This window comes from Cervus elaphus, chromosome 11 (assembly GCF_910594005.1).
Source record: "Cervus elaphus chromosome 11, mCerEla1.1, whole genome shotgun sequence".
Taxonomy (NCBI): domain Eukaryota; kingdom Metazoa; phylum Chordata; class Mammalia; order Artiodactyla; family Cervidae; genus Cervus; species Cervus elaphus.
In genome coordinates, this window is record NC_057825.1 from 74,811,853 (window position 1) to 74,834,643 (window position 22,791).

At 34.3% G+C, this 22,791-nt stretch overlaps 2 protein-coding genes across 4 annotated transcripts in view; one reads left to right on the forward strand and one right to left on the reverse strand.

Moving 5' to 3' along the window:
* PIGF (phosphatidylinositol glycan anchor biosynthesis class F) overlaps positions 1 to 21,789 on the forward strand; it is a 30,394-nt gene extending 8,605 nt beyond the window's left edge. For both annotated transcript variants that reach the window (XM_043918098.1, XM_043918097.1), the window contains exons 5-6: positions 10,407 to 10,515; positions 21,484 to 21,789. In XM_043918098.1, coding sequence (XP_043774033.1) covers positions 10,407 to 10,515; positions 21,484 to 21,597 — 223 coding nt within the window. In that variant the 3' untranslated portion in view covers positions 21,598 to 21,789. The remainder of the gene's footprint in view (positions 1 to 10,406; positions 10,516 to 21,483) is intronic.
* RHOQ (ras homolog family member Q) overlaps positions 18,867 to 22,791 on the reverse strand; it is a 40,273-nt gene continuing 36,348 nt past the window's right edge. The window contains exon 5 of one of the 2 annotated variants that reach the window (XM_043918101.1): positions 18,867 to 22,147. In XM_043918101.1, coding sequence (XP_043774036.1) covers positions 22,115 to 22,147 — 33 coding nt within the window. In that variant the 3' untranslated portion in view covers positions 18,867 to 22,114. Of the gene's footprint in view, positions 22,152 to 22,791 lie in introns of both variants that reach the window. The other variant, XM_043918100.1, reaches the window with a different exon arrangement.

A 22,791-nucleotide genomic window follows, 5' to 3' on the forward strand; every position in this document is an offset into this window, starting at 1 on the left:
AGATCGTTTGCTCATTTTTCAATTGAGTTTTTTATGTTTTTATTACTAAGTTGTTAGAGTTCTTTATGTATTTTGGATACAAGTCCTTTATCAGATGTATGGTTTGCAAATATTATTTACTCTCTTTCTGTCTGTTGTTTTCTCACTTCCATGACAGTGTTCTTTGAGACACAAAGGTTTTAATTTTGATGAAATCTAATTTATTTTTTTCTTTGGTTGCTTGTACTTTTAGAGTCATATCTAAGAACCCATGGCCAAATCCAAGGTGTTAAAGATTTACTCCTGTGTTTCCTTCTAAGAGCTTTCTAATTTTAATCCTTAAATTTGGGTCTTTGATCCATTTTGTGTTAGTTTTTGTGTGTGGTGTGAAGTAAGGGTCTCCCACTTTATTCTTTTGCATGTGGCTTCCCAGTCGTCCTAGCATCATTTGTTGAAAAGCTGTTTATCCCTCTGAGTGATCTTGGCACCTCTGTTGAAAATCAATTGATCATAAGCACATGATTCCATTTCTGGACTTCCAGCTCTTATCCCATTAGTGTATATCCTGATGCCAGTACAACACTGTCTTGATTAGCTGCTAGATATTTGAGGGGTGTGCATGTTTTATGTATTCATACGCTGCTCAGTTCAACTGGGTGCAGTTTTTGTGTTCACTTAGTGTTCCTCACAGACCAAATCACTCCTATTGTTCTTTAATATATCAGTCAAATTGGAATAAATTCAAATTTTCAAAACAAGCATTATAGCAGAACTAAATATATAAATTCCTAATATTTTAAAATAGAAAAAAGTCAAACTTTAAAACTGAAGGGAAACAGTAACCATTCTTAGTTTCTCTTAGTAATTTATCATGAACTTATTATATAGACATTTTCTGAGCCTCTTTCTTTTGATAATTTGTTTGAAGTATAGTTGTATTATATGTTATATGTTACAAGTATATGTACAGTATAGTGATTCACAATTTTTAAAGGTTATATGCCATTTGCAGTTATTATAGAATATTGGTTGTATTCCCCCTGTTGTACAATATATCCTTGTAGCTTATTTTGTACATGATAGTTTGTACCTCTTAATTCCCTGCCCCTGTATTGCCCCTCCCACCCTGAGAGTCAAGTGAGATTATGAAATAGTAAGTGCTCAAGAAATGTGTGTCAACTGGGTTAACAGTTGTCAGGAGACATTTTTATACTTCATACTCCCAATCCTGACTGCCATTTGTCTTAGTACCTTTCTTGGTTTAGGTAACAGACCAAGGAGTGCTAAGCAGAGACAACCACAGGAAGGAGGGATGGTTTTTACAGGACATTAAATGTAAAGTTGGTTTGAACTTTGTCGTGGGGAACTTAAGTCGTCATGGCTCTACCATACATTGGTGATATTTCAGTTTCCTCCTATCACTTCCCTATCACTTTTATCATACTTCAAGGATTTAATATAAATATGTCACATGTCCAATTTTGAATGAGGGAGGAAATAATCTGATACAGTAACTTGTTTAATGTTAGAGTTAGCCTTAAATGTTCACTTTTATGCAAAAAATTTCAAAAATTCAAAGATCTGGTGATTCTGCAGTGGCTTCATATTAGTATGAAATACCTAAGAAAAACAATTACTTGTGTGTTATTTTGAAATTATTTGAATATATTGACTTTATTTATATTGAGTCACAACTTTAATTTAAAATAATGTTATTATAATTTAAGGAGGTTATATAGAACATATGAATAATACTTTTCTTTCTATCCAGTAATCATTTTCAACAGAAATTAAAGTTCTGATTTGAAGTACTTATGCTGTAGTTCTAATTCACTGAAAGTATTTAAAATACCTTAAAGTACTGATTGAAGATTTTAGAATTTTAAATTTTTATCATTCATCCTGTGTTTTAGTATAGAAGACATAGTAGAGTAGTTGAGGTTTTTTCCTTTTGTTTTGCTTATTTAAAGTTGGCCCTTGTATTATTTTTGAAATATAACTAGTTCAGGTGTTCAGTACGAATAGCTCAATTTTGAATTGGGCTGACATCTTGTTCAGTATTGAATCAATATTTTGTACTATTTTTAAGTGAAATATCATTATATCCTAATTTTTAGTGTATTTATTTGCATGTTTAACACTGAGTAGATGATAATCAAATAAAGACTGAAGACACCAAAGCTCTGAATTTGAGAACTGTGTAGGAGATGCGTCCCAAGAGTAAAGGGCCAGTTCTGACACTATTCAGATTGAATAGTAATTAAATGACTGTTTTAACAAGACTTTTTCTTAAAGTCATGTAAAGTTATTGTAACTTTTTTTTTTAAAGAATGCTATTTTAAAGAAGCTTGAAGATAGAAAAGCCATTTGGTTTCCTAAAAAATTCTAGCAACTTCTTTTTGGTATACTTTATTACTGAATATACTCAATTTGTACTAGTTTACTTCAATTTGTTGCTTTGGTGTTGTAATTATTGTGGGGCCTTTTTTTTTTTTTTCCATTTGTTGACTTCCTTATGAAGGAAAATAATAATTTGACTGTCTTCATCCTATATTTGTCATTCAAGCTTGCTTTTTCTTTTATCAGTTTATTTTATGCTTTTATTTGAATGTTTCAGAATCTGATCACTGTTCATGAAATGAAAAAATTTAATTTCTGAATACATTCCTGAATCTGTGATTATCTTGCCAAGCTAAAGACAGCCTATAAGCCCTATTTGTATAGTGAAAACAATAGGCCTCTTTTTGCCATCTTTGTGTTGAAATGGACTTTATATTGAAAAAACCACTGTGGACATTAAAAGTGAAAGGACAGTGAATGACCAGTTTTTATATGTATTAAAATTAGGTAATTTAGTCTTAATGTGGGTACAAAAATTTAGTAGCAAAGAGACATTGGTTTTAATATTTATTCAGTGGGGGAAGGGGAAGTTTATGTAAGACTTCTTTAAGTATCTTTAGCTACTAGGAGGAGTTGTTTAGTGCCTCTTTTTTAGATAGAGATCAACAGTTAAAAAGATCAACTCCATCTAAACAAGCACTGTTTTGATGACAGGCTGTCTGAGCCATAGTATTTATTGTTAACTATTTCAGATAACTGATACAGTGTCTGGAACATAGATAGTAGGTATTTGAAATGGTTTATTTCAATTAAGATTTCATAAAATGAATTTCAGTGGAGTCAAATAATGTGGACATTTACTTAGAATTCACTGTCATAAAGACTGATCTGTAATATTTAGTCACTTTTAGGTTTGTTTACAGAATAGTGCACTATGTATTCTGTTCTCATATATATATATAAAACTTAACTATGAAGAAATTAGCCATTAACCACTGAATTCCAATGGCTTTATGTGGAAATTTATAAAATGAAAATAAATCAATGTCAGTGCTGCTATAAATCAGTGAATATAAAGGAATTTATGCTTTTTGTTTTTTACAAAAGAATATTATAAGACTTCAAATAATAGAAAAATATCAAAAGTTAAAGATCTTAGAATGCTATGTAAGGAACAGCCGTTACTAACAGATTTTATATGTTCCAGATTTTATCTATACAAAAATATATGTAATTTAAAAACAAAACTGGTTATACTAGTCACTGCTTTATAATTTGCTTTGCTTTTCACTTATTGGGCTGGTAGGGAAATGGCAGCAACTTCTCTTCTCTCCTTAAATCTTCCTAAACTAATCGTTGGGAAAGAATGGGATCACCATGATTTAATTAGGCTAATCATCAGAGATGAGATGAATGTTGGCAACTAATCATCATTTTAAGTATTCCATGTACCATGATTTAACTAATTTCCTATTGAGGGTTATTATCAAATTTTCATGATATAAATAATGTTGTTATGAACATCTTTGTACAATTTTGTATACTTGTACACTGATTTCTGTATACCAGATTTCTGGAGTGGAATTCCTAGGTCAAAAGAAGTTGATAGACATCACCAAATTAAAATTCTAATTTGAAATACACACACACACATATATATACTTTATTATTTTACATATATATAGCTTCCCAGGTGGCACAGTGGTAAAGAATTGCCTGCCAATGCAGGAGACCCAGGTTCAATACCTGGGTTGGAAAGACCCCCTGGAGTAGGAAGTGGCAACCCACTCCAGTATTCTTGCCTGGAAAATTCCATGGACAGAGGAGGCTGGCGGGCTACAGTCCATGAGGTCGCAAAGAGTTGTAAGATCATCTGAGCACATCTGACCCACATCACACAACTAGGCACACACGTCATCATCAGAACTCACACACACAAACATACATACACCTCAGCAGAGTGCCAGTTTCCCTGAATCCCCATCAGTGCTGTTTATACTCTTTATCAGTCTCCCAGGGCTGCTGCCTACTGGGTTTTACCCAAGAAGCAGACTGTTCTCCTATAGTTTCATCTGATTCCTAATGGGATCCATAAGTCCTGGTCAGAAAATTTTTTTTAATTTATAGAACCACCATTCATTAAATTTCAGCTGAATATTTCTGATTAAATTGCAAAGACACCATTTCCCTTGCCTTGGCTCTCTGCCTCCATTCTTTCCTTCTGCCTCATGTCACCAAAAATTTGATAGAACATCCAGTCCTCAAAATGCAACTTCAAGACTTGAAAAATTGATGTTGGTTAAGATGGGAAGGCAGCTTCAAGTAACGCATTCATTTTATCCAAGCAAATGGGTAGTTTGGGCAGCCTGACCATATGAAGTATGGGCAAGTTGAAAAGAAATGGTCTGACAACGCCTAGAAACAAGCTGTAGAAGAAGAAAAAGGCATGTAGAAGACAAGGAACTCAGCCTGGAAGAAAATACTACCCAAGGAACACAAACACAAAAGCTCCACACAGTTTACCACAGAAAAAAATGTTATTAAGGATATTAATGCAATAAAATAAGAGTTCAAAGATGAGATAATTAAAATGAGGTGGAGAAGGAAATTGAAAAATTAATGAAATAAATTGAGGATCCAGATCATACTATTAGATCATAAATTAGAAACATAGATGAATTACAAAATCAAGTTGTAGCAGCAAGAAAGGTTTGAGCTAATCAAAATGAATGAAGGCTAACGGGGGTTGGGAAGAATAAAACAATTAGAGAAGAAATGATAAATATAGAGAACACACAAAGGAGGTCAACTTAAGACAAGTTAGTACCTCTAAAATACAAAGCAAAAAATAATTCAACGATATGATAGAAGAGAGTTTCCCCAGATGAAGGAATTACTGAGTGTGTATATAAGGGGGTTACTATATCAAGAAAATAGTTGAATGAATTGGAGTTCAGAACAGAATATAAATACTGTATAAATATCGTAGTAATGGAAGTTATACAGTGGGTGAAGGGAAGATGGAGAAAGATGCCCCCACAGCCACTCTGGCTACCCCCAGATCCTGAGCCTAGTTGCTACAGTGTCTTCAGGAACGCTTAAAATTCTACATACTAAGCAATGAGTCTTTACCTTATGCCTAGTCCTTTCTATCTTCTGGGCCCAGAACACTGAGAGCCAGGCTTGTACCATCTAGGCAGAATACTGAAATGACTTCTCTCTGGGAAGAATGGTACCAAACACCTATAGACACTGACATTTGAGATTTCTCTTAACGGGCAGGGTTCCGACCCATTTCCTGGAGCAGTGAAGCCCAGCAGTTGAATCATGCTACTCGTGTACAGTGATCATCCAGCCATCTGTTTATACAGCTTCACTTTTTTGTTGTCTTTTTAAAAAGCACATTATTGAGATATAACTTCAAGCCATAAAACTCACCCATTTAAAGTGTACAGTTCAAGGGGACTTCCCTGGTGGTCCAGTGGTTAAGACTCCACGCTTCCACTGCAGGGGACAGAGGTTCAATTCCTGGTTGGGTAACTAAGATCCCACATAACGGCCAAAAAATAAAGCAATAAAATGTATAACTCGATAGTGTTTTTGTATAGGTACTGTTTTGTAACCATCAGCACAATCTAAGAACATTGCATCACCCCAAAAGAAATACCTGTTAACAGTCGTTCTCCATTCCCATCCTTCTCTCCCACCCACCCCCTTACTCTCCATCCCAGGCAAACACTAAAGTACTTTCTGTCTCTATAAATTTGCCTTTTCTGGACATTTCATATATAGTGTTTTACATTTAAGTAGAATGGTAACTGAAGAATCACTAGACATTTGAAGGACACCTCTAAGCTGAAAACCAGAAATGCAAACAACAAAAAAGAAACTCAGTGGAAATAAAAGCAGTGTAAGAACCAGAAAATAACTTTAAAAATATATATTTTTACATCCATAAACATGAACAGGAGGTAATCAAAAGGAATATTCAGAGAAGAAAGCTTCTTGGGAATTAAAAAATTCAACAGAAGTAGGGACAAAGTTGAAAAGATCCTTTAGTCAAACAAAAAGGCAAAGATATGGGAAATGGGTTAAAAAGTAAGAAGATTAGAGAATTAATCCATAATGATAGTATCCCCAGCAAAAGAGTAAGAAAAACAAAATTCTTAAGGGATCTGGGCGTCAAAAGGCAAGTCTTTAAATAAATGAAAATTTCAAGAACTGAAAACCTGAGAGTCTAAATTAAGAAAGCCCATGTGTATTTCTGGCATAATGGATAAAAAGACCCACTCCAAGACATATTAATGTGAAATTTTAGATAACAAGAAATAAAGAGACGCTTCTAAAGGCTCCCAGAGAGGATGGTGGGAGGGTGGGGCGTAGAGAACATGTCACTTACAGAGAACTGGGAGCCAGATGGCCCTGAACTTTTCAAGCAGGAATCAGAAAACAGTGTAGCAATGCCTTCAACATTCTGAGACAAAATGATTGCCAACAGTTACAGTAAAGTTACTGTCAGACTTTAAACATCTCTAAACTCTGTTTTCCCCCTACATTTTCTCAGGAATGTATTAAAGGATGTGCTTTTTAAAAGGGGGGAAGTAGAAGGAAGAAGTCTTGAAATTCAGGAAAATGGAGACCCAGAAGCAGGGACAGAGGCCAAGGGAATTCACGAGATGGTGTAGGGCGCTCGCAGGAACACAGCCGCTCCTGAGGCTTAGACAGCAAGCAGGGCAGTTTAGAGCAGGTAAGGTGTCCCCCCAAGAGAGTGGGGGAGATCAGAGAGGGGAAGCACCAACAAGCATTTACAGGGACGTTTGGTTTCCTTGGAATATTTGAGAATGACTTAGTGACAGCTATGTAAACAAATGGAGGGTAAGAAAGAGAGGCATTCTTAATATCCAAGGAAAATGAAAATTTTACTCGAAGAAAGAGTGTAATTATGGTTAGCTGTGTGCTTCAGCTGTGATGAATGTTTCCATAATCATCATAATGCAGGTACAGCTGAGAGGAGGAGATATTACCGTCAAAGAGGATGAGGAGTCAGAGAGAAATGTGTATGCGGGGATGGGAGGCTTGTGGGTGAAGAGTTCTAAATCCTCTTCTCCCACTGTAGAGAGCAGAAAGTAAGTAAATCTTGAAAAACTAAACTAAATCTTGAAAAATCTTTAAATATGAGGTACATGGAAGAAACAGTGAAGAGCTGAAACTGTCTGCTATTTAGAAGCTGAAATCAGGAGTGAGAAGGGATCAGAGAGGGGTTATATTAGTCTAATTGTGATCTTTGATTTTAAAGATATTTATATATATTTTTGATAAATATAAATTTTTAATTTTAAAAAGATAGGCTACAGATTTCTTCTAATTTTTAAACTAGGTCTTGGTTCCATTTTTTTCTGCGTTTGTTGTAAGATCGTAAATACTCTTCATACATCAAACAAACAAAATAGAGGACGATCTCTTGGATATTTGCCCTTATTTTAACAAATATAAGATGACCACAAGTGTACTTATAACAATGAAAAACAAAGTGTGAAGACATGGATCTTGCCCCTTGAAATTCAGGAACTTGGAGCTTAGATTAGACATGTACATAAATCTTATTAGACATGTACATAAATCTTATTAGACTTACCTCATATTGCTGATTGGATTTAAAGCCTTCAGAGACTTCTCTTGACTTCTTTTGACTTAAAAAATTTGACTTTAAGGCTTTTATAAAATCCTAACCCTAAATCTACCACAATGAGATACCACTTCACCACTCACTAAGATGGCTATAATCAGTAGTAGCAAGTGTTAGCGAGGATCTGGAAATTGGAACCCACATACACTGCTGATGGGAATATAAAATAGCTCAGCTGCTTTGGATGATAGTCTGGCATTTCCTCAGAAGGTTAAGCACAGAGTTATCAGCAAGTCTATTTCTTAGTATATCCCCAAGAAAAACATATGTCCACACAAAACTTATATATGAATGTTTTTAGTAGCATTAGATGTAATAGCCAAAAAGTCAAAACAACTCAGGTGTCCATCAACTAATGTGTAGAAAAAATAAAATGTGATATATCTGTATAACAAAATGTTATTTGGCAATAAAAGGGAATGACATTTTTACCTGCTACAAAACTGATGAACCTTGGAAACTATGCTAAGTGAAATAATCCACTCACAGAAGACCACACATTGATTTCATTTGCATGAAATGTTCAGAATAGGCAAATCCATAGAGACAGAAAGTGGATTAGTGTCTAGAGGGAAGGGGAAATTGGGAGTGACTGCTAATGTAAAGGGTTTTGTTTTGTGGGTGATGATTGTGCATTTCTGTTAATATACTAAAAACATTGAGTTGTGCACTTTAAGTGAATCGTATGGCTGGAAAAGGTTTCTCTGTAGCATTTTTTTTTTTTTTTTTACTGTATTCAGTAAAGCCATTATTTTTTAAAAAATCCTACTCTAACCTACTTTTCCAGTGTTGTTACCCATTCTTCCACTTGGGCTCAACCAATTTTACTTATGTTCTTTTAACCTATAATATATCTCTTTCTCCATTTCTTCAAGACCAAATACTGCTCATTCTTCCAAATTCAGCTGAACTTCCTCTTTCATAAAAAAATTAAAAAAGTAAAACTCTTCTTAGCAGAAAGTAAACTCTGCTCTCAACTTTTGTTTCTCTTGGCAAATCACTTTACACATTGCAATACCAATAAGTGTATGTTTTGGTGAAAGGTAGTCAACATTTCTCAGCAACATAAAGTAAAAAATTACCTTAGACAAACCTTTTAAGCCTGAATCGTACAATTCTCTCTTTACATTCAACTCATCAGTTTTTTCACCTCTAAGACTAGAATAGATCCCTGTTCTGTTGAATGTTAGTTGAAGAAATTGACTTTTCTTTTTAAGTGTTACACAAAATAGAAAAGAACAATTAAGCCTAACAAGTAACACAGATGTGGATATATGGGGGTTGCTTCCGATCTTCTTCCCGCTCCAGTTTTCAACAGAAACAGGCTGAAGCTCTTAACTCATTGTAGGTGAGGGAAAGGTAGTAATGAGATGGATAGGTGATGGGACGTTGGTTTATGGACTGACTTGTCATTCTGGATGGTTTTAATTCAGTGTACTTTATGTGTATAGTAATTAACCTGTTTCTAAAGCAGTCATCTAACAAAGCAAATGTTTCCCCCCTTTACCACACTAACGGAAGAAACTGCTTTTCATAAACTTCAGAATAACTAAACACTGCATTTGAAACAGTTGAATATTTGGACTCCAGTTACTGCATTTTTGGGGAGTGGTTTACTCCACTGTAATGAGATTCTTATTCCACCCAGTTAAGTGATCACATTAGGGGCAGACTGAAGCCAAGACTTACTAAGAGACAGGCAGAATTATGTCTTTCCACCTTTACACTGTAAGATGTGCACTTAATAAATAAGAATGGTAGGCCACATCATTGGATCTTTTGTAATATTTTGTTCTCATTCTCTACTCCTTTCCCACCAAATAAGAGTTTATTTTCTTAAATGAAATGTGCCGTAAGGGACTAGTTGAATAAATGATGCTTCCTCAGGACAAAGGAATACTAGTAAAACTGTTAACGGGAAGATACACAGCAAAACCGTGTTTATGACATGGTACATTTGAGTTTTGTTTTGAAGGGTTTATACATACATGTGTGCATATAAGCAAATGTGCATATATCATTCTAAACAAAATTGTGTGGTTTTGTGTGTATAAAATATTTCTGGAAGGCTATGTACTAAGTTGGTAATAGTCATTTCTGGGAAAAGGAACCAAAGTTGATAATAAGGGTGAGAGGAGGATTTAGCATTCATTGCAAATACTCTTTTGTATTGTTTGACTTTCAGTATGTGTATATGTTACTTTTCCAACTGAAAACCACTTATATCTTCTTGCCAATTAATTGTTAATGATTCATGGCAAATATTTATGTGTCAATTTGAGATGCTTATTTGAAATGAACAAAACACGTACATATGTATGGTGTTAATATATGCTATTCGTTTGATTTCCCAGCAGCTGAGATCTGTTCCACCAATGATATATATATTTGTGTTTTACAGAGTTACGTCCGTTTGGGAGAATAGTCTTCAGATCACTACAATTTCTAGTTTTGTAGGAATATGGCTTGGTGCTTTTCCTATTCCACTGGATTGGGGAAGACCGTGGCAGGTTGGTTTCAACTCCTTAAAGCAGCAAAGTAAACGTTTGTACAGTGAGGGTAAAACTGATGATGCCAACGAGTGTATATATAACTTGTTTCATTGTTCAGTTAAGTAGGGATGTCGGTTCCCTCTGTCACTGTCATCCGGGTGACTTATTGGGGCCTCAGTGCTACAGGTATCCAGATTAGCCTGTTTCTGTCTTCCAGCACTATTTTAGCATATAGCAAAGTTGATTTTGAAATAAGTGTTTGTGAATTAGAGGAAACTTAGAAACATCAGATTTTTCATTTTCTATCACAATAGGGTATAGCTAATAAGCTAGGTGAAGCACCGTAAGTATTCTTTTTATCCGCATTTTACAGATGAGAAAACTGATACCTAGAGGACATGTGATATTTCCAAGGTCACTGAGCTAGTGATGAATACATCTTTGTCATAATTTTTAATGGCTTTGTAGTAAATCATTGTATAGTTATTCTAAAATTTAACAAATTTGCTATTGATCATTTAAATTATTGCTAATAATTTACCATTTTTACTATTTTATTGTTATAAACAATGTTATGATAAAGATCTTTTAATCTGTGTCTTAATGGATGTTTCCAATTATCAAGATAATTTCTCCCAAATCAATTTTAGTATTAAAAAATAAATATACTTTATTTTTTTAAAATGAAAAGTTTTCTCTTGATTACAAAGACAGTATACATTTATTTAGAAAACTTCAGCAGTACTAATAATTATAAAAAGTAAGTAAAAATGATCAAATATCCAGCCACCCAGAGGCAACTCCCATTTGTGTTTTGGTGACAGTTTTTGCAGCTCTCTCTTTGTGTAACTATTCATAGTACACATATTATTTTTAATCTGTTTCTTTCCCCTTCCACAGTATATTATGGAACTCATTCCATGTCAGTGAAAAGTTGCATGGGTGTAATACTGTATTATTTGGGTAAAATCATATATGAATTTCTTATGAATGGATATTTAGATTATTTACAGTTTTCACTATTATTATCATAATTATCATAAAACATACATCCTTGCAGTTTTGTCCAGTTTTCTCCTTAAATTTGTCTTAGTTTGTCCAGTTTTCTCTTTAAAATAAATTCCTAGGTAATGAATCTCTAATATGTGTCTCACTTTCCGAAGGCCATTGAGGGAGCTGGATTGTATGTCTTGCACTTAACTGCCTACTTTTTAAGGCCATTTTTTGTGGTTTCTATTAGATGTTGTGTCTCCCTAACAAATGAGTTGTTGTTTTACATTCCGTAAGTCTGGTCGGTTTGCCCTTCCCTGTAATAGTTCTTCACCTACTCATATGTTATAGAAATCCCTGGAGGTTTGGCATGCGTGGTGTCACTGATACCATTCCCAAGGTTATAGTATTAATAAAGGTTTCTTTTATATTCTCTTGGCCATCTCAGTGATTGCTGGGAAATAGAGATTCATCTGTACTCAAGTTACCATCTTATGAAACTTAATTTCATTCTATAGTGTCATAATTTCTGAATTGGAGGACAATCAAAATCACTGAAAAGTATACATAGGAAATTGTGTCTTAATCCCTTATTTCAGATATATGAAATTAAATCTAACACAAAGTATCAATACATAACGCACCATGGGCCATCAGCTTATGAGTTAGTAAGGTAACATGTAATTAGCTTGTTAGTTTGCATATAGATGGAACATTTTGGAGTATAAAAGTTTGATATCTTGTTGTTGTTTAGTCACTAAGTCGTGTCCAAGTCTTTGTGATCCCATAGACTAGCACACCAGGCTTCCTTGTCCTTCACTATCTCCTGGCATTTGGTCAAACTCATGTCCATCAAGTCAGTGATGCCATACAACCATCTCATCCTCTGTTGCCCCCTTCTCCTCCTGCCCTCAATCTTTCTCAGCATCAGGGTCTTTTCCAATGAGTTGACTCTTTGCATCTTACACCTGTATAAATCGTCTTAAGACTATGCAGGGACATCCCTGGTGGTCCAGTGGTTAAAACTTTGCCTTCTGGTGCAGGGGGCATGGGTTTGATCCCTGATTAGAAACTAAGATCCCACATACTATGTGGTGCAGCCAAAGATGGGGGGAACGACAGGCAAAAAAGACTGTGCAGAAGTAGATGTTGAATTATGGGGAGTAGGTGCATATTTCTAAAATCTGGGTTTAGGTTTGTGTAGAAAATATATATTTCAATTATTTACAATTCAATTATCCATTTTTGATTGTTTAGGCTTCTAGCTAGTGACTCTCATTTTTCTATCTCAATTCTTATTTACAGTAAGAGGTGAACTGGATCCAAATTAATGGTATCAGACTTTTAAAATTAATATAAATGTTCTATTTGAATTGTTGACTTAAAAAAAAATTCTAGCTAGCTAATTTAGTATGTAACAAATGTTGGTCTTCATTAGGAATGTTTCATTTGACTGGAATATTACTGGTTATTTAATAATCTTTACTGCTGGGTTGTTTTAAGAGTATTCCAAGTTAATGAGCCACTTATTTGCTATCATCTTTCAAAATTATGATAGATATATATTCACTATCATCTTTTAAAATTATGATAGATATATTAGAAGTGATGTATGTATAATTAATCATCTTTTATTCAAATAATAATTACCTGCCCCTCCCCAGTTTAGCAATTATTTACTAGTTTAACAATTATAAACTAGAGAAATGATGTCTTTTTTTTTCACTTTTTATTTTCATCAAAGTTTTCTGTTCTGTTGTGTTTTTTTCTTTGTAAACCTAACCACACAATAAGTACTCAGTGTGGCTCATGATGCTGACAGAATCTGCCAGAGAGACAATAAACCAGATAAAAGATTATGGCATTATTTCAGAATGGAGATTTTTCTAAAGTAGAATTTCAGAAGAAGAAAACTTCTGTCTATACTTTATTATTTAAACTTTAATATTAGGAAGAGATTTTATTTCTGTATTCCTTGTAGCCCAATAAAGATTTGATATGTTTGTGGTAAAGTAAGCTTTTCTGGGTTGTGATCTGATTTTACTTATGTTTAATAAAAATAAGTAAACTTGGAGAAGCAAGAGTATCTGGTTAAGCAATTACACTTTCTTTAAAAACACATACACACAAACCAACTCACAAAAACTTTCACATATTTTAGTTCCATTTTTCTACTTTGTACTCAATCTGTGTATAAAGTGCCCAGAGGCCAAGCATAAGATTATATACTGATGCGAGTTCTATATTGAACAAGTTCAAGAATATTTATAGTTTTTAAGTTGTTTCAGAATTTAGTGACTGGGAAGGCCCATTGAAAATACGTAACCTTAATGAAAAGGTTTTTCACTTACTAAAATAGAAATTTTAAATAATTTTAAGTAATGACAAATGACAAAAGATACCAGGCATCTTTATAATTGGAGGAAGCCTTCCATTTCTAGTAGGCAACAAGAGAATTTGGTGAAAGGGAATATTGTTGATGGCTGCCTGCTATGTTGTTGGTCATCTTTATTGTTTTCTTTGAAAGTAATTCAAAGTCATCTTGCTTCTCTTCCCTGCCTTAATTATTACATTATAAACATTGAATTGTCCATAATCCAGACTGCCTTCTTCACCCCCAGAGAAAACTTATAGCTGCAGTAACTAACAAAATTTTTGACTATGGAAAATCTTTTTACATTATAATTTGATGCTTCCATCTGCTGTAAAAATAGCTAATCAGTAAGTATTTGTTGAGTTCTTACTGTGTACAAAGTACATATTCTATATAAGTTATAACAGAAATATTACCAGGACTGGAATTTAATTGTTTGGTAATGATAATTTAGATCCAGATTGTGAGTTAGATTCTGATTCAGATTTAATATGCTCTATTAAATATTTTCAGAATATATGGTTATCAGCCTTTCATCTGGAAAATGTCTTAATTCTTTACTTATAAAAAATCGGCACTTCACATTATTAAAAAAATTAGTACAAAGTTAAGAATTGATCTTGGTCATTCTAAACAAAGGAAATTTACATGACGTTTTTAAACCCACATGTTTTATTAATAGGTAGACAGACAACAGGATTTTTAAGAGCTGAGGCATCCGATTACTGGGTTCAGACCCTGGCTCTGACACTTCCTAGTGAGGATTAAATAGTACAATTCTAAATTACTTAGCTCAGAACCCGACAGTTAACTGCTTAACTGGTGTTATAGGCATTTATGACCTATAAAAGGAGTAGGTTAATGACTGTTTTTTCTTAGCATTCCCAAAAAACTGCCAATTCATTATTTGAATTCTCCAGAGAATGTGCATTAGCTCAGCTTGTTTTATTCATTCTGCACAACAGTCCTTAAATTGGTAGAGTGGATTGTTAACTCATCTTTTTGTTTCTCTGGTATTTGGGTATTTAGGATATTTGGATTTCACGTAATTTTCAATCCTGTCTGACATTTCAGATGGCAGTAGAGGGAAAACACAGTATCTCTTTGTTTATGGACCAGACATGGGGCTTGGCACTGTCACACAAGTAACTTAATCCTGGTAACCATAGTGCAAGGCCGGTTTCATCCTCATTTCTACACATAAGAGAGCCAAGTGTGAGGAGAGGAGTATGCATCTTGTTCAGCATTTCTTGACGGATTAGAGGAAGACTCAGAATCTAGCGCTCCAGCACACCATGATTCTTTTTATCCCTGTTCTTTAACAATGGCCATGGCTTAGATTTTTTTGAAAAAGGTCGAGTAGTTATTATATTGTATTTCTTTCCCCACACGAGAATCTCATTTAAATGCCACAACCCCTCAGTTGGTAGTGTATGTTAGACCAAAAAATTTAATATATTTGTAGGAGAGTATTTGAAGCTAATACATGAGGATTTTGTACCTAGAAAACCAACAAATACCTTTAAACTCTGGACTTCCAGTGCTACTATCTCCAAAATGGAATTGAACACAAAATCAAATCTCTTCTGAGTGTATTTGTTTCTTATAAAGTTAAAAAGTGAAATGGAGGGAGATTGTCTTTAAAACAATTTAAAATTGTTAAATATTTGTACTTATTCCCATCAGATACAAGATAAATGAGGCATTGTTATATTTAAAAATTATTTTTTGTTTTCTCCGGTTTTATCAGATTTTAAAATTAATATCTGTGAGACATATATTCATTATTAAAAGTCACAGGTGCCACAGATAATACTTTAATAAATTGATGCTGGAGATCATTAGGAAAATTAAATGAATCACAGCAAATAATGGTAGAGAAAGGGATGAAGCCAAGATTATGGATTTAATTATTGAAAAAGTGCATATTTTTAGGTTAATTGGTGTTTCTGTTACTAAAGGTCTTACATAGTGTTTTAGACAAGCCAAAATAAAATATTAATTTATATGAATGTGAGTTACATACTTCAAGCATGGGAAAAATGTTAGTATTTAACTGATAGAAAGTGGTTTGGGATTTAAAAGGTAGGTTCATTGTAGGGCAATGATACTGAAGATGATATACTAGTAGGACTTTCATGTGATAGAGGAGTGCTGGCTAAGGTAAAACTCATTTGCATGGTCCTGGCAGGGACCTTATATCATCACTTTGACAAGAAGTTCCAGCCTGGAGACTGTGGCCCTCTCCACAAATAGCTCTTCCTAAATCTGTGTTCTTAGTCACGGGAGAGTGGTAGATATACATGGCTCAGGGCAGAGTTACAACCAACTCTGAACCAACCAACTCTGAGCTACAACCAACCAGAGAAACGTACCCAGATGAGTAGATCCATCTGGTCATGTATTCTCACACCAGACAGTAGCATCTACTTGAAGGACATCTGGAAAAACACATCATTTAAAATGAAATTCAGAGGAAAATATAAATGATCATTTAAAACCAGTTGAAGTTTGAAAGTAAGTAGGTTTTGAAAGATCAATTCTATCAGTCATGCAAATGTAAATCTATGGTAAGCATGATAAAACATATTAAAAAGCAGTTTGTGTGAAATTTAGAATTGCCTGGGTTTTATCTTCGTTGTTTATCTGAAAGAGTGGAGTTGTTCTAAGTATTTCTAGGTTTTCTGATCTGCAGATTAGTCAGTTTTCCCTTGAGATCTCTCATATCACATACCTCTCCAAAAATTATATTGCAACACATTTTTTAAAGTTTGTGTTATTAAAATTTATCTAAAAAATAATCTTAGTTTGCCCCTTAATTGCTTGATTTATAGTAGGGGCTCTCAATACATAATTTTGAATGAATAGAGCCATTCAAATGGAGACTCTTAAAAATGATAGAAATGTCTAGTATATATAGGTAGGTGTAGTTTTTTAGAAATACTTTAAAAAATAGCTGTAGAGATGGTGTATTTGAGGAATGATAGGGTTGCAGATTGTAATTACAGCTTACTTCATATGTGCCTATTTAAAAATATGAGCTGAAAGATTATCAGTTATAACTCATTGATTGGTCACTTGTCCTATGTGCCAGACCTATGTTTTAGGTATGATTGTAAGTACCACATAGGACATTACCTCATTTGGTCATTACAGTAACCCTGTGAGGTGCGTTTTACAGTGATCCTCATTTTGCAGATAAGAAACCAAGGCACAGAAAGGTTAGGCGACTTGCCTAGGGTCATAGTTTTGTTAACTTTTTTTTTAAGTATAGTTGATTTACAATGTTGTGTTACTTTCGGTGTAAGCAAAGTTATTCAGAATATATATATACACACACATATATACACAGAGAATACTATTCTCTACTACTTAGAACATGCTTTCAAACTCTGTATTAGTACATTTTCCTTTCCAAAAATGTAAAGCAGAGTTTTATAGCAGTGCCTGATCAGAAGAATGTAGTGTGGCCTTTGTGTAGAAATAAGCTTAATGTAATTTTGAAGTGTCTTTCAAGCAGCAATAATAGTCATTTTTCTAACAGAAAAACACATATCTGTATTATTTTAAAAGTTTTTTTAAAGCTTATTAGGGTGAAATTGTTTTCTTTCTAAGAGAAAAATAACCTATTGCTAGTACCATGTACTAAGATCCTATGTATCAGGCCTTTGTTAATGCTGATTATTTTAAGCGAACACTGACTTTTCAAGTGCTGAGACACATAAGGAATTATTTGATTTCGAGCAAGGATAATAGTAGTACTCTAAAGCAGGGTACTTTCTTCACATGATGTAGCTACTTATTTTTTTAGTTTTTCTTTTTGACAGTAACTATAGTAATTTTACCCAATTGCACTATATTATCTTTTGTTATGCGATAGAAAGTTTTCTTTTATTTAGTGATTTTTAAAAAAAAATTTTACATTTATAAAAAATTGGATAAAAAGATGGTCTTTTGGTGATAAACACTTGTGACTTTTACATGAATGTCTTTGAGTTTTCTACTTTCCTTAAACAAAACAAGATAATTATATAGCTCCATCTCAGACGACCATCATTTGGAGACATGTTTATAGCAACGGAGTTGAATTGTCTGTTCAATAGATACCGTGTGTGTGTTTTTAATCCTATTTGTAGTATGAGGAACGATAAACAGAAACATCTCCATATGTGAGATGATACTTTTAAATGGAAAACTTCAAAGTCTATTTATGAAAATACGTGACAAATCTAGGCTTGTTTGACAATTCAGTATGATCTGTTGCCACAGGATAGTTTTTAAATTGTTTTAAAGCAGTTACAAGAAGGTTAGTAGCAAACCGTTTGAGGAAAGGTTGTTTGTTGGCAGCCTCCCGCCCCTCCCCGACCTCAACTCCCTCCAATAGTCTCTGTGCCATCCCTATCTCAGTTTATAAAAATCAGGAAAGTTTGCCCTTATATAAAGAAAATCTCTTGTTAAAAATGACTGTGTTACAGATAAGGATTACTTACTTAAGGACAATCAAGCAGGAGAGTGTGACCTGTCACTAGCAAACAGTGTCCACAGCTAGTCCAACATTCTGATTTGTTGATGGCATGGATTCCTTGAGATGTTGAATAGCAAGTGTTTCAAACTTTAACCCCTCTTTAGGCAAAACTTTTAAACTTTTTCATATTTACTTCATTTCTGGCATTCCACTGGAGGTGAGGTATGGCAGCTATTTGAAGAATGTGTGTGTAAATCTATCTTTGTGTTTGGAAACAAAGAGCCACACTGAAATTACAAAGTGATTAAAATAGAACTTAGTAACCCAAATTGGAATCTGGCTGGATTCATGAGGGATTATGATTCTCCTTATACTTTGACAATGTGCTCTTTACCAAAGTGCAGGTGCTCACAATTGGCCGATGATGCATAAGCTCACAGCGATGAGAAACACAGGAAAATCGAGTGTTAGTCCAAATGTTTACATAGAGTGTTAAATAAAAACTACTAAGGTAAGAAGTTCAATACTTTACATAGGTAGTAAACTATGCATATTATTTTATTTGTAACCCCATGTGTTGAGATGGGACACTGTTAAAGTAACAATCACTTAAAAAGCAACAACCAACAAACGAGTATTCAATTTGGTACGTAAACTGAATAATTAAAATCAAATGGAAGCAATGCCTAAAGTAACTAAGATAGTTCACAATAAAAACCATTAGTTCAGGCTCTACTTATTGGAAATATGATAATTCAACATAGGCTAACCTAAAATGTACCTTTAGAGATTGAATAAGGATATAAGCAAAATATTAAATAAGATGTCAGGAAGTCCCTAAAACTATGTTTAAGGACTTCAAACTGATTACTTACATGCAAAAAAACTTAACTAAGTTTGAGTTCATTCATACATGATCTTATTTGAAGCACTGTATTTTCATTCACTAGCAAAATTCATGTCAGTAAGATATTTTTGAAGTATTTTATTTTCCAGATATTTCACTATGTTGTTCCAGTGATTAGCCTGAATTTCTGTGGAAACCTAAATTTTAAATGAAGACATGCTTCTGAAAATAAGGCAACTTTTCTATCATCTGTTTATAAACAGAAAAAAAGAAATCTTTGGTTTTAGTTAAAGTGGCTGAAAGGGTTTTGCAAAAAAAAAAAAAGAGAGAGAGAGAGAGAGATACTAAAGAACCAAAGCAATGAAAAGGCTCTTCATAAGCAATGGGAAACTCCAAACCCCATCAAGGTCAGTAGAGTACCTAAGGCACCTCAGGTTCAGATGATACAATCATCTTTGCTTAGAGTTCTAGTAATCTATATACAGGATTTTTACCATCTTAAGAACATGAAGCCGAAAAGGTAATGTCCAACAGTGATTACTGTAAGAAAGAAGAAAATCATAGCAGTTGATAGGAAGAGATATTAGAATCCATATTTAAAAGATGAGAAAAATGAGGCCCAATCAAGAAACAGATGACACTAGAGTTTGTGTTTCTAGATTCCTAGTCCATTTCTCTTAGGGCAGGGCAAATTCTAGATTTTAACTTTATTGGCTAGGAAACCAAGTGTGAAGAGTTTCAGATATGTGAACTGAGGAAGAAAAAATTCCCATCAAATCCCCAAAGGCAAGCTGGAAATAAATATATAATACTTTACTGTCTTAATTCCTTTATATCATGTGTTGGACAACTTGGCTAATATACTAATTGAGTTATACAATTCTTTCAGTTCTATCTAAAAATAGCAGACCAAAATTAAATGAGAAAGTTACATCAGATTCCATTTGAGCATACATAAGGCCATGATACTTAACACGAACCACTGCTTCTTGGGAAAAAGAAGATATCCACTGTCCAGTTCAGGAAAGAAAGCTCCTGACCAGTTATCCAGTAGATTCTCCACTCTTCAATGGGGAAGATGATGCTTGTATTTTTAAAAAAACCTCTACAAAGCTCACATACAAGACAATACATCCTAAATTTGTGACTGCTATGAGCATTTAAGGCTGTCATTTTCAAGTATAAAAGTTTAGTGTTCCATTACCCAATCTGTGCAATAGACATAGCTATAAGCTCAAATCATGGAAATTAACAGAAGCTCACCAAAGACATAAATCATAATTTAGACAACAGCAAGTTTAAATGTAGGAAAGACTGGGGGGGGTGAAATTATGTATTAGATTATGCTTCTCTGAACTGCATCAGTTGTTCACACTGAATCTTTGCCTAACACACTGTCTGTTGCATGGCATTTGGACTAAGGTAGATCAACAGCAGACCAAACAAGGAAGCTTAATTAGGTAACAGAACTATCATTAAGATGGTTCACCTCTAACACAGTTATACGGCCTGTTTCCCTAGAGAAAAATTAGAAATGGCTCCAGTATACCAAATGAGCTTCACAGATAAACATGAAAAAAAATTTTTTTTAAAGCAGGACCTTTCACCTTAGGACCACCATGCACTGCTCACGGATGATCAATAAATCAATGTTATTTACTTCTGGCTAGAGGTAATATTATGAAATGTAACATGACTGGAGAAAAATGGGTATTTGGAAGCCAGCACGTCATTTAACTTATACTGTAGATGTGTACGTTAAGTTGTAGTTCTGTAACTTCTACTGTGGTTTCAATATCTATGTCTGAAAGGTGACATCAGTTTTATTATGAAAGCAGGTGCTTTGTTATAAATTCCATGTAACATGCTTGAATTCTAGGTCATTTGTCTTTACATGATTTAAAGTTTCTTGTGGTTTGGTCAGCATACACACTTTTTGTCTCATTTGATATACAAGCCAATGTGGAAATTAAAAACCTACCAACTAGTTCAGAGAGCTGAGCTGAGTCCAGGATTATGACAAAGTCTGACCCAAAGTTTTTAATCTGTAATCTCAGCATGTATCTCATGCAGTCTGGGGAGCATCAAACTAAATCTACAATCGCCAGAAGCCTTGTTACAGTTGAACGCACATTAACTAAAATGTGTACATTTTTAGTGTTCATGATAAATGCAGTTATGACCTTATTACACTTTTGGCATTCTTTAAGAAAGCACGTTAAGCTTTAATATAGAAATATTTAGGTTACACTTGTGCTCAAGTAATAATAAAACATTTGTTCTTTTTGATCTCATACATTCTCTCCTCAGGAATGGCCCATCTCCTGCACGCTTGGAGCAACCTTTGGCTACGTGGCTGGCCTTGTTATTTCACCACTCTGGATATACTGGAATAGAAAGAAACTCACATACAAGAACAATTAATTGGAGCAAAGGGAGAAGAGATTTCTTTGTGCAGATTCCATAAAGACTGTGCAGAAATGTATATGGTCTAAGCCAGGCAGTTCCACTTAACAGCACTGTTTTTTACTGTTACATGATGTGATTGTAGCTTTTTAAACTATGAAACCCCTGAGAGATTGTACCTTCTAGTTGAAATAAAGTATTTATAATAGATTGTGGCTTCAGATGCTGTTTGCTGCTTCTTGGACCTTTAAGAAACATTCTTAATGAACTTTTATAGAATTCTGAGGACAGGGTTGGTTTTTTTTTTTCCTTTCAAGTTTTAAACTGCTTCATTATAAGAGGTCTGGGTACAGCTGTAGCATTTCATATGCTTTCTGAGAGAAATGTACAGTTTCCTTGGCCACTGAAGATGTTTCTCACGTAATCAAACAACAGTTTATACATCTTGATCCTATTCTTTTTTTTACTGTGTGTTTCTTTGGAGTTAAAATGGCTATGATAGCCTCATCAAAAACAGTCTTCAATCCCTTCTGTGTTAAAGCTGAACATTCCACATAGCAGCACGCACCTATCTGGGAGGGAGAAAAAAAAATCACAAATATATAAAATCTTTTTTTTTATAACTGGTACCACACAAACATACCATTATAAGGAAAATCATAAAATGCAAAAAGAATGAAATCATATTTATGATTCCCTAGAGATAGCTAACTGTTAAAATATTAGTGTATATCCTTTCAGACTTTCTCTGAAAAATTCTTTAAATCATCAGATGTTTACTGGATACCTATTATATGCCTCTGAGAAGGCGATGGCACCCCACTCTAGTACTCTTGCCTGGAAAATCCCAGGGACGGAGGAGCCTGGTAGGCTGCAGTCCGTGGGGTCTCTAAGAGTCGGACATGACTGACAACTTCACTTTCATTTTTCATTTTCATGCATTGGAGAAGGAAATGGCAACCCACTCCAGTGTTCTTGCCTGGAGAATCCCAGGGATGGAGGAGCCTGGTAGGCTGCTGTCCATGGGGTCGCACAGAGTCAGACACGACTGAAGCAACTTAGCAGCAGCAGCATTATATGCCTGGCACTGTTTTTAGGTGCTGGGAATCACCTATGAACTGAGCAAAAGAGCAAAACCCCTGCTGTGTGATGCTTACATTTGCTTAAGTTCTACTGGGGGAGGAACACATGAGGAATATAGAGGAGATGGTA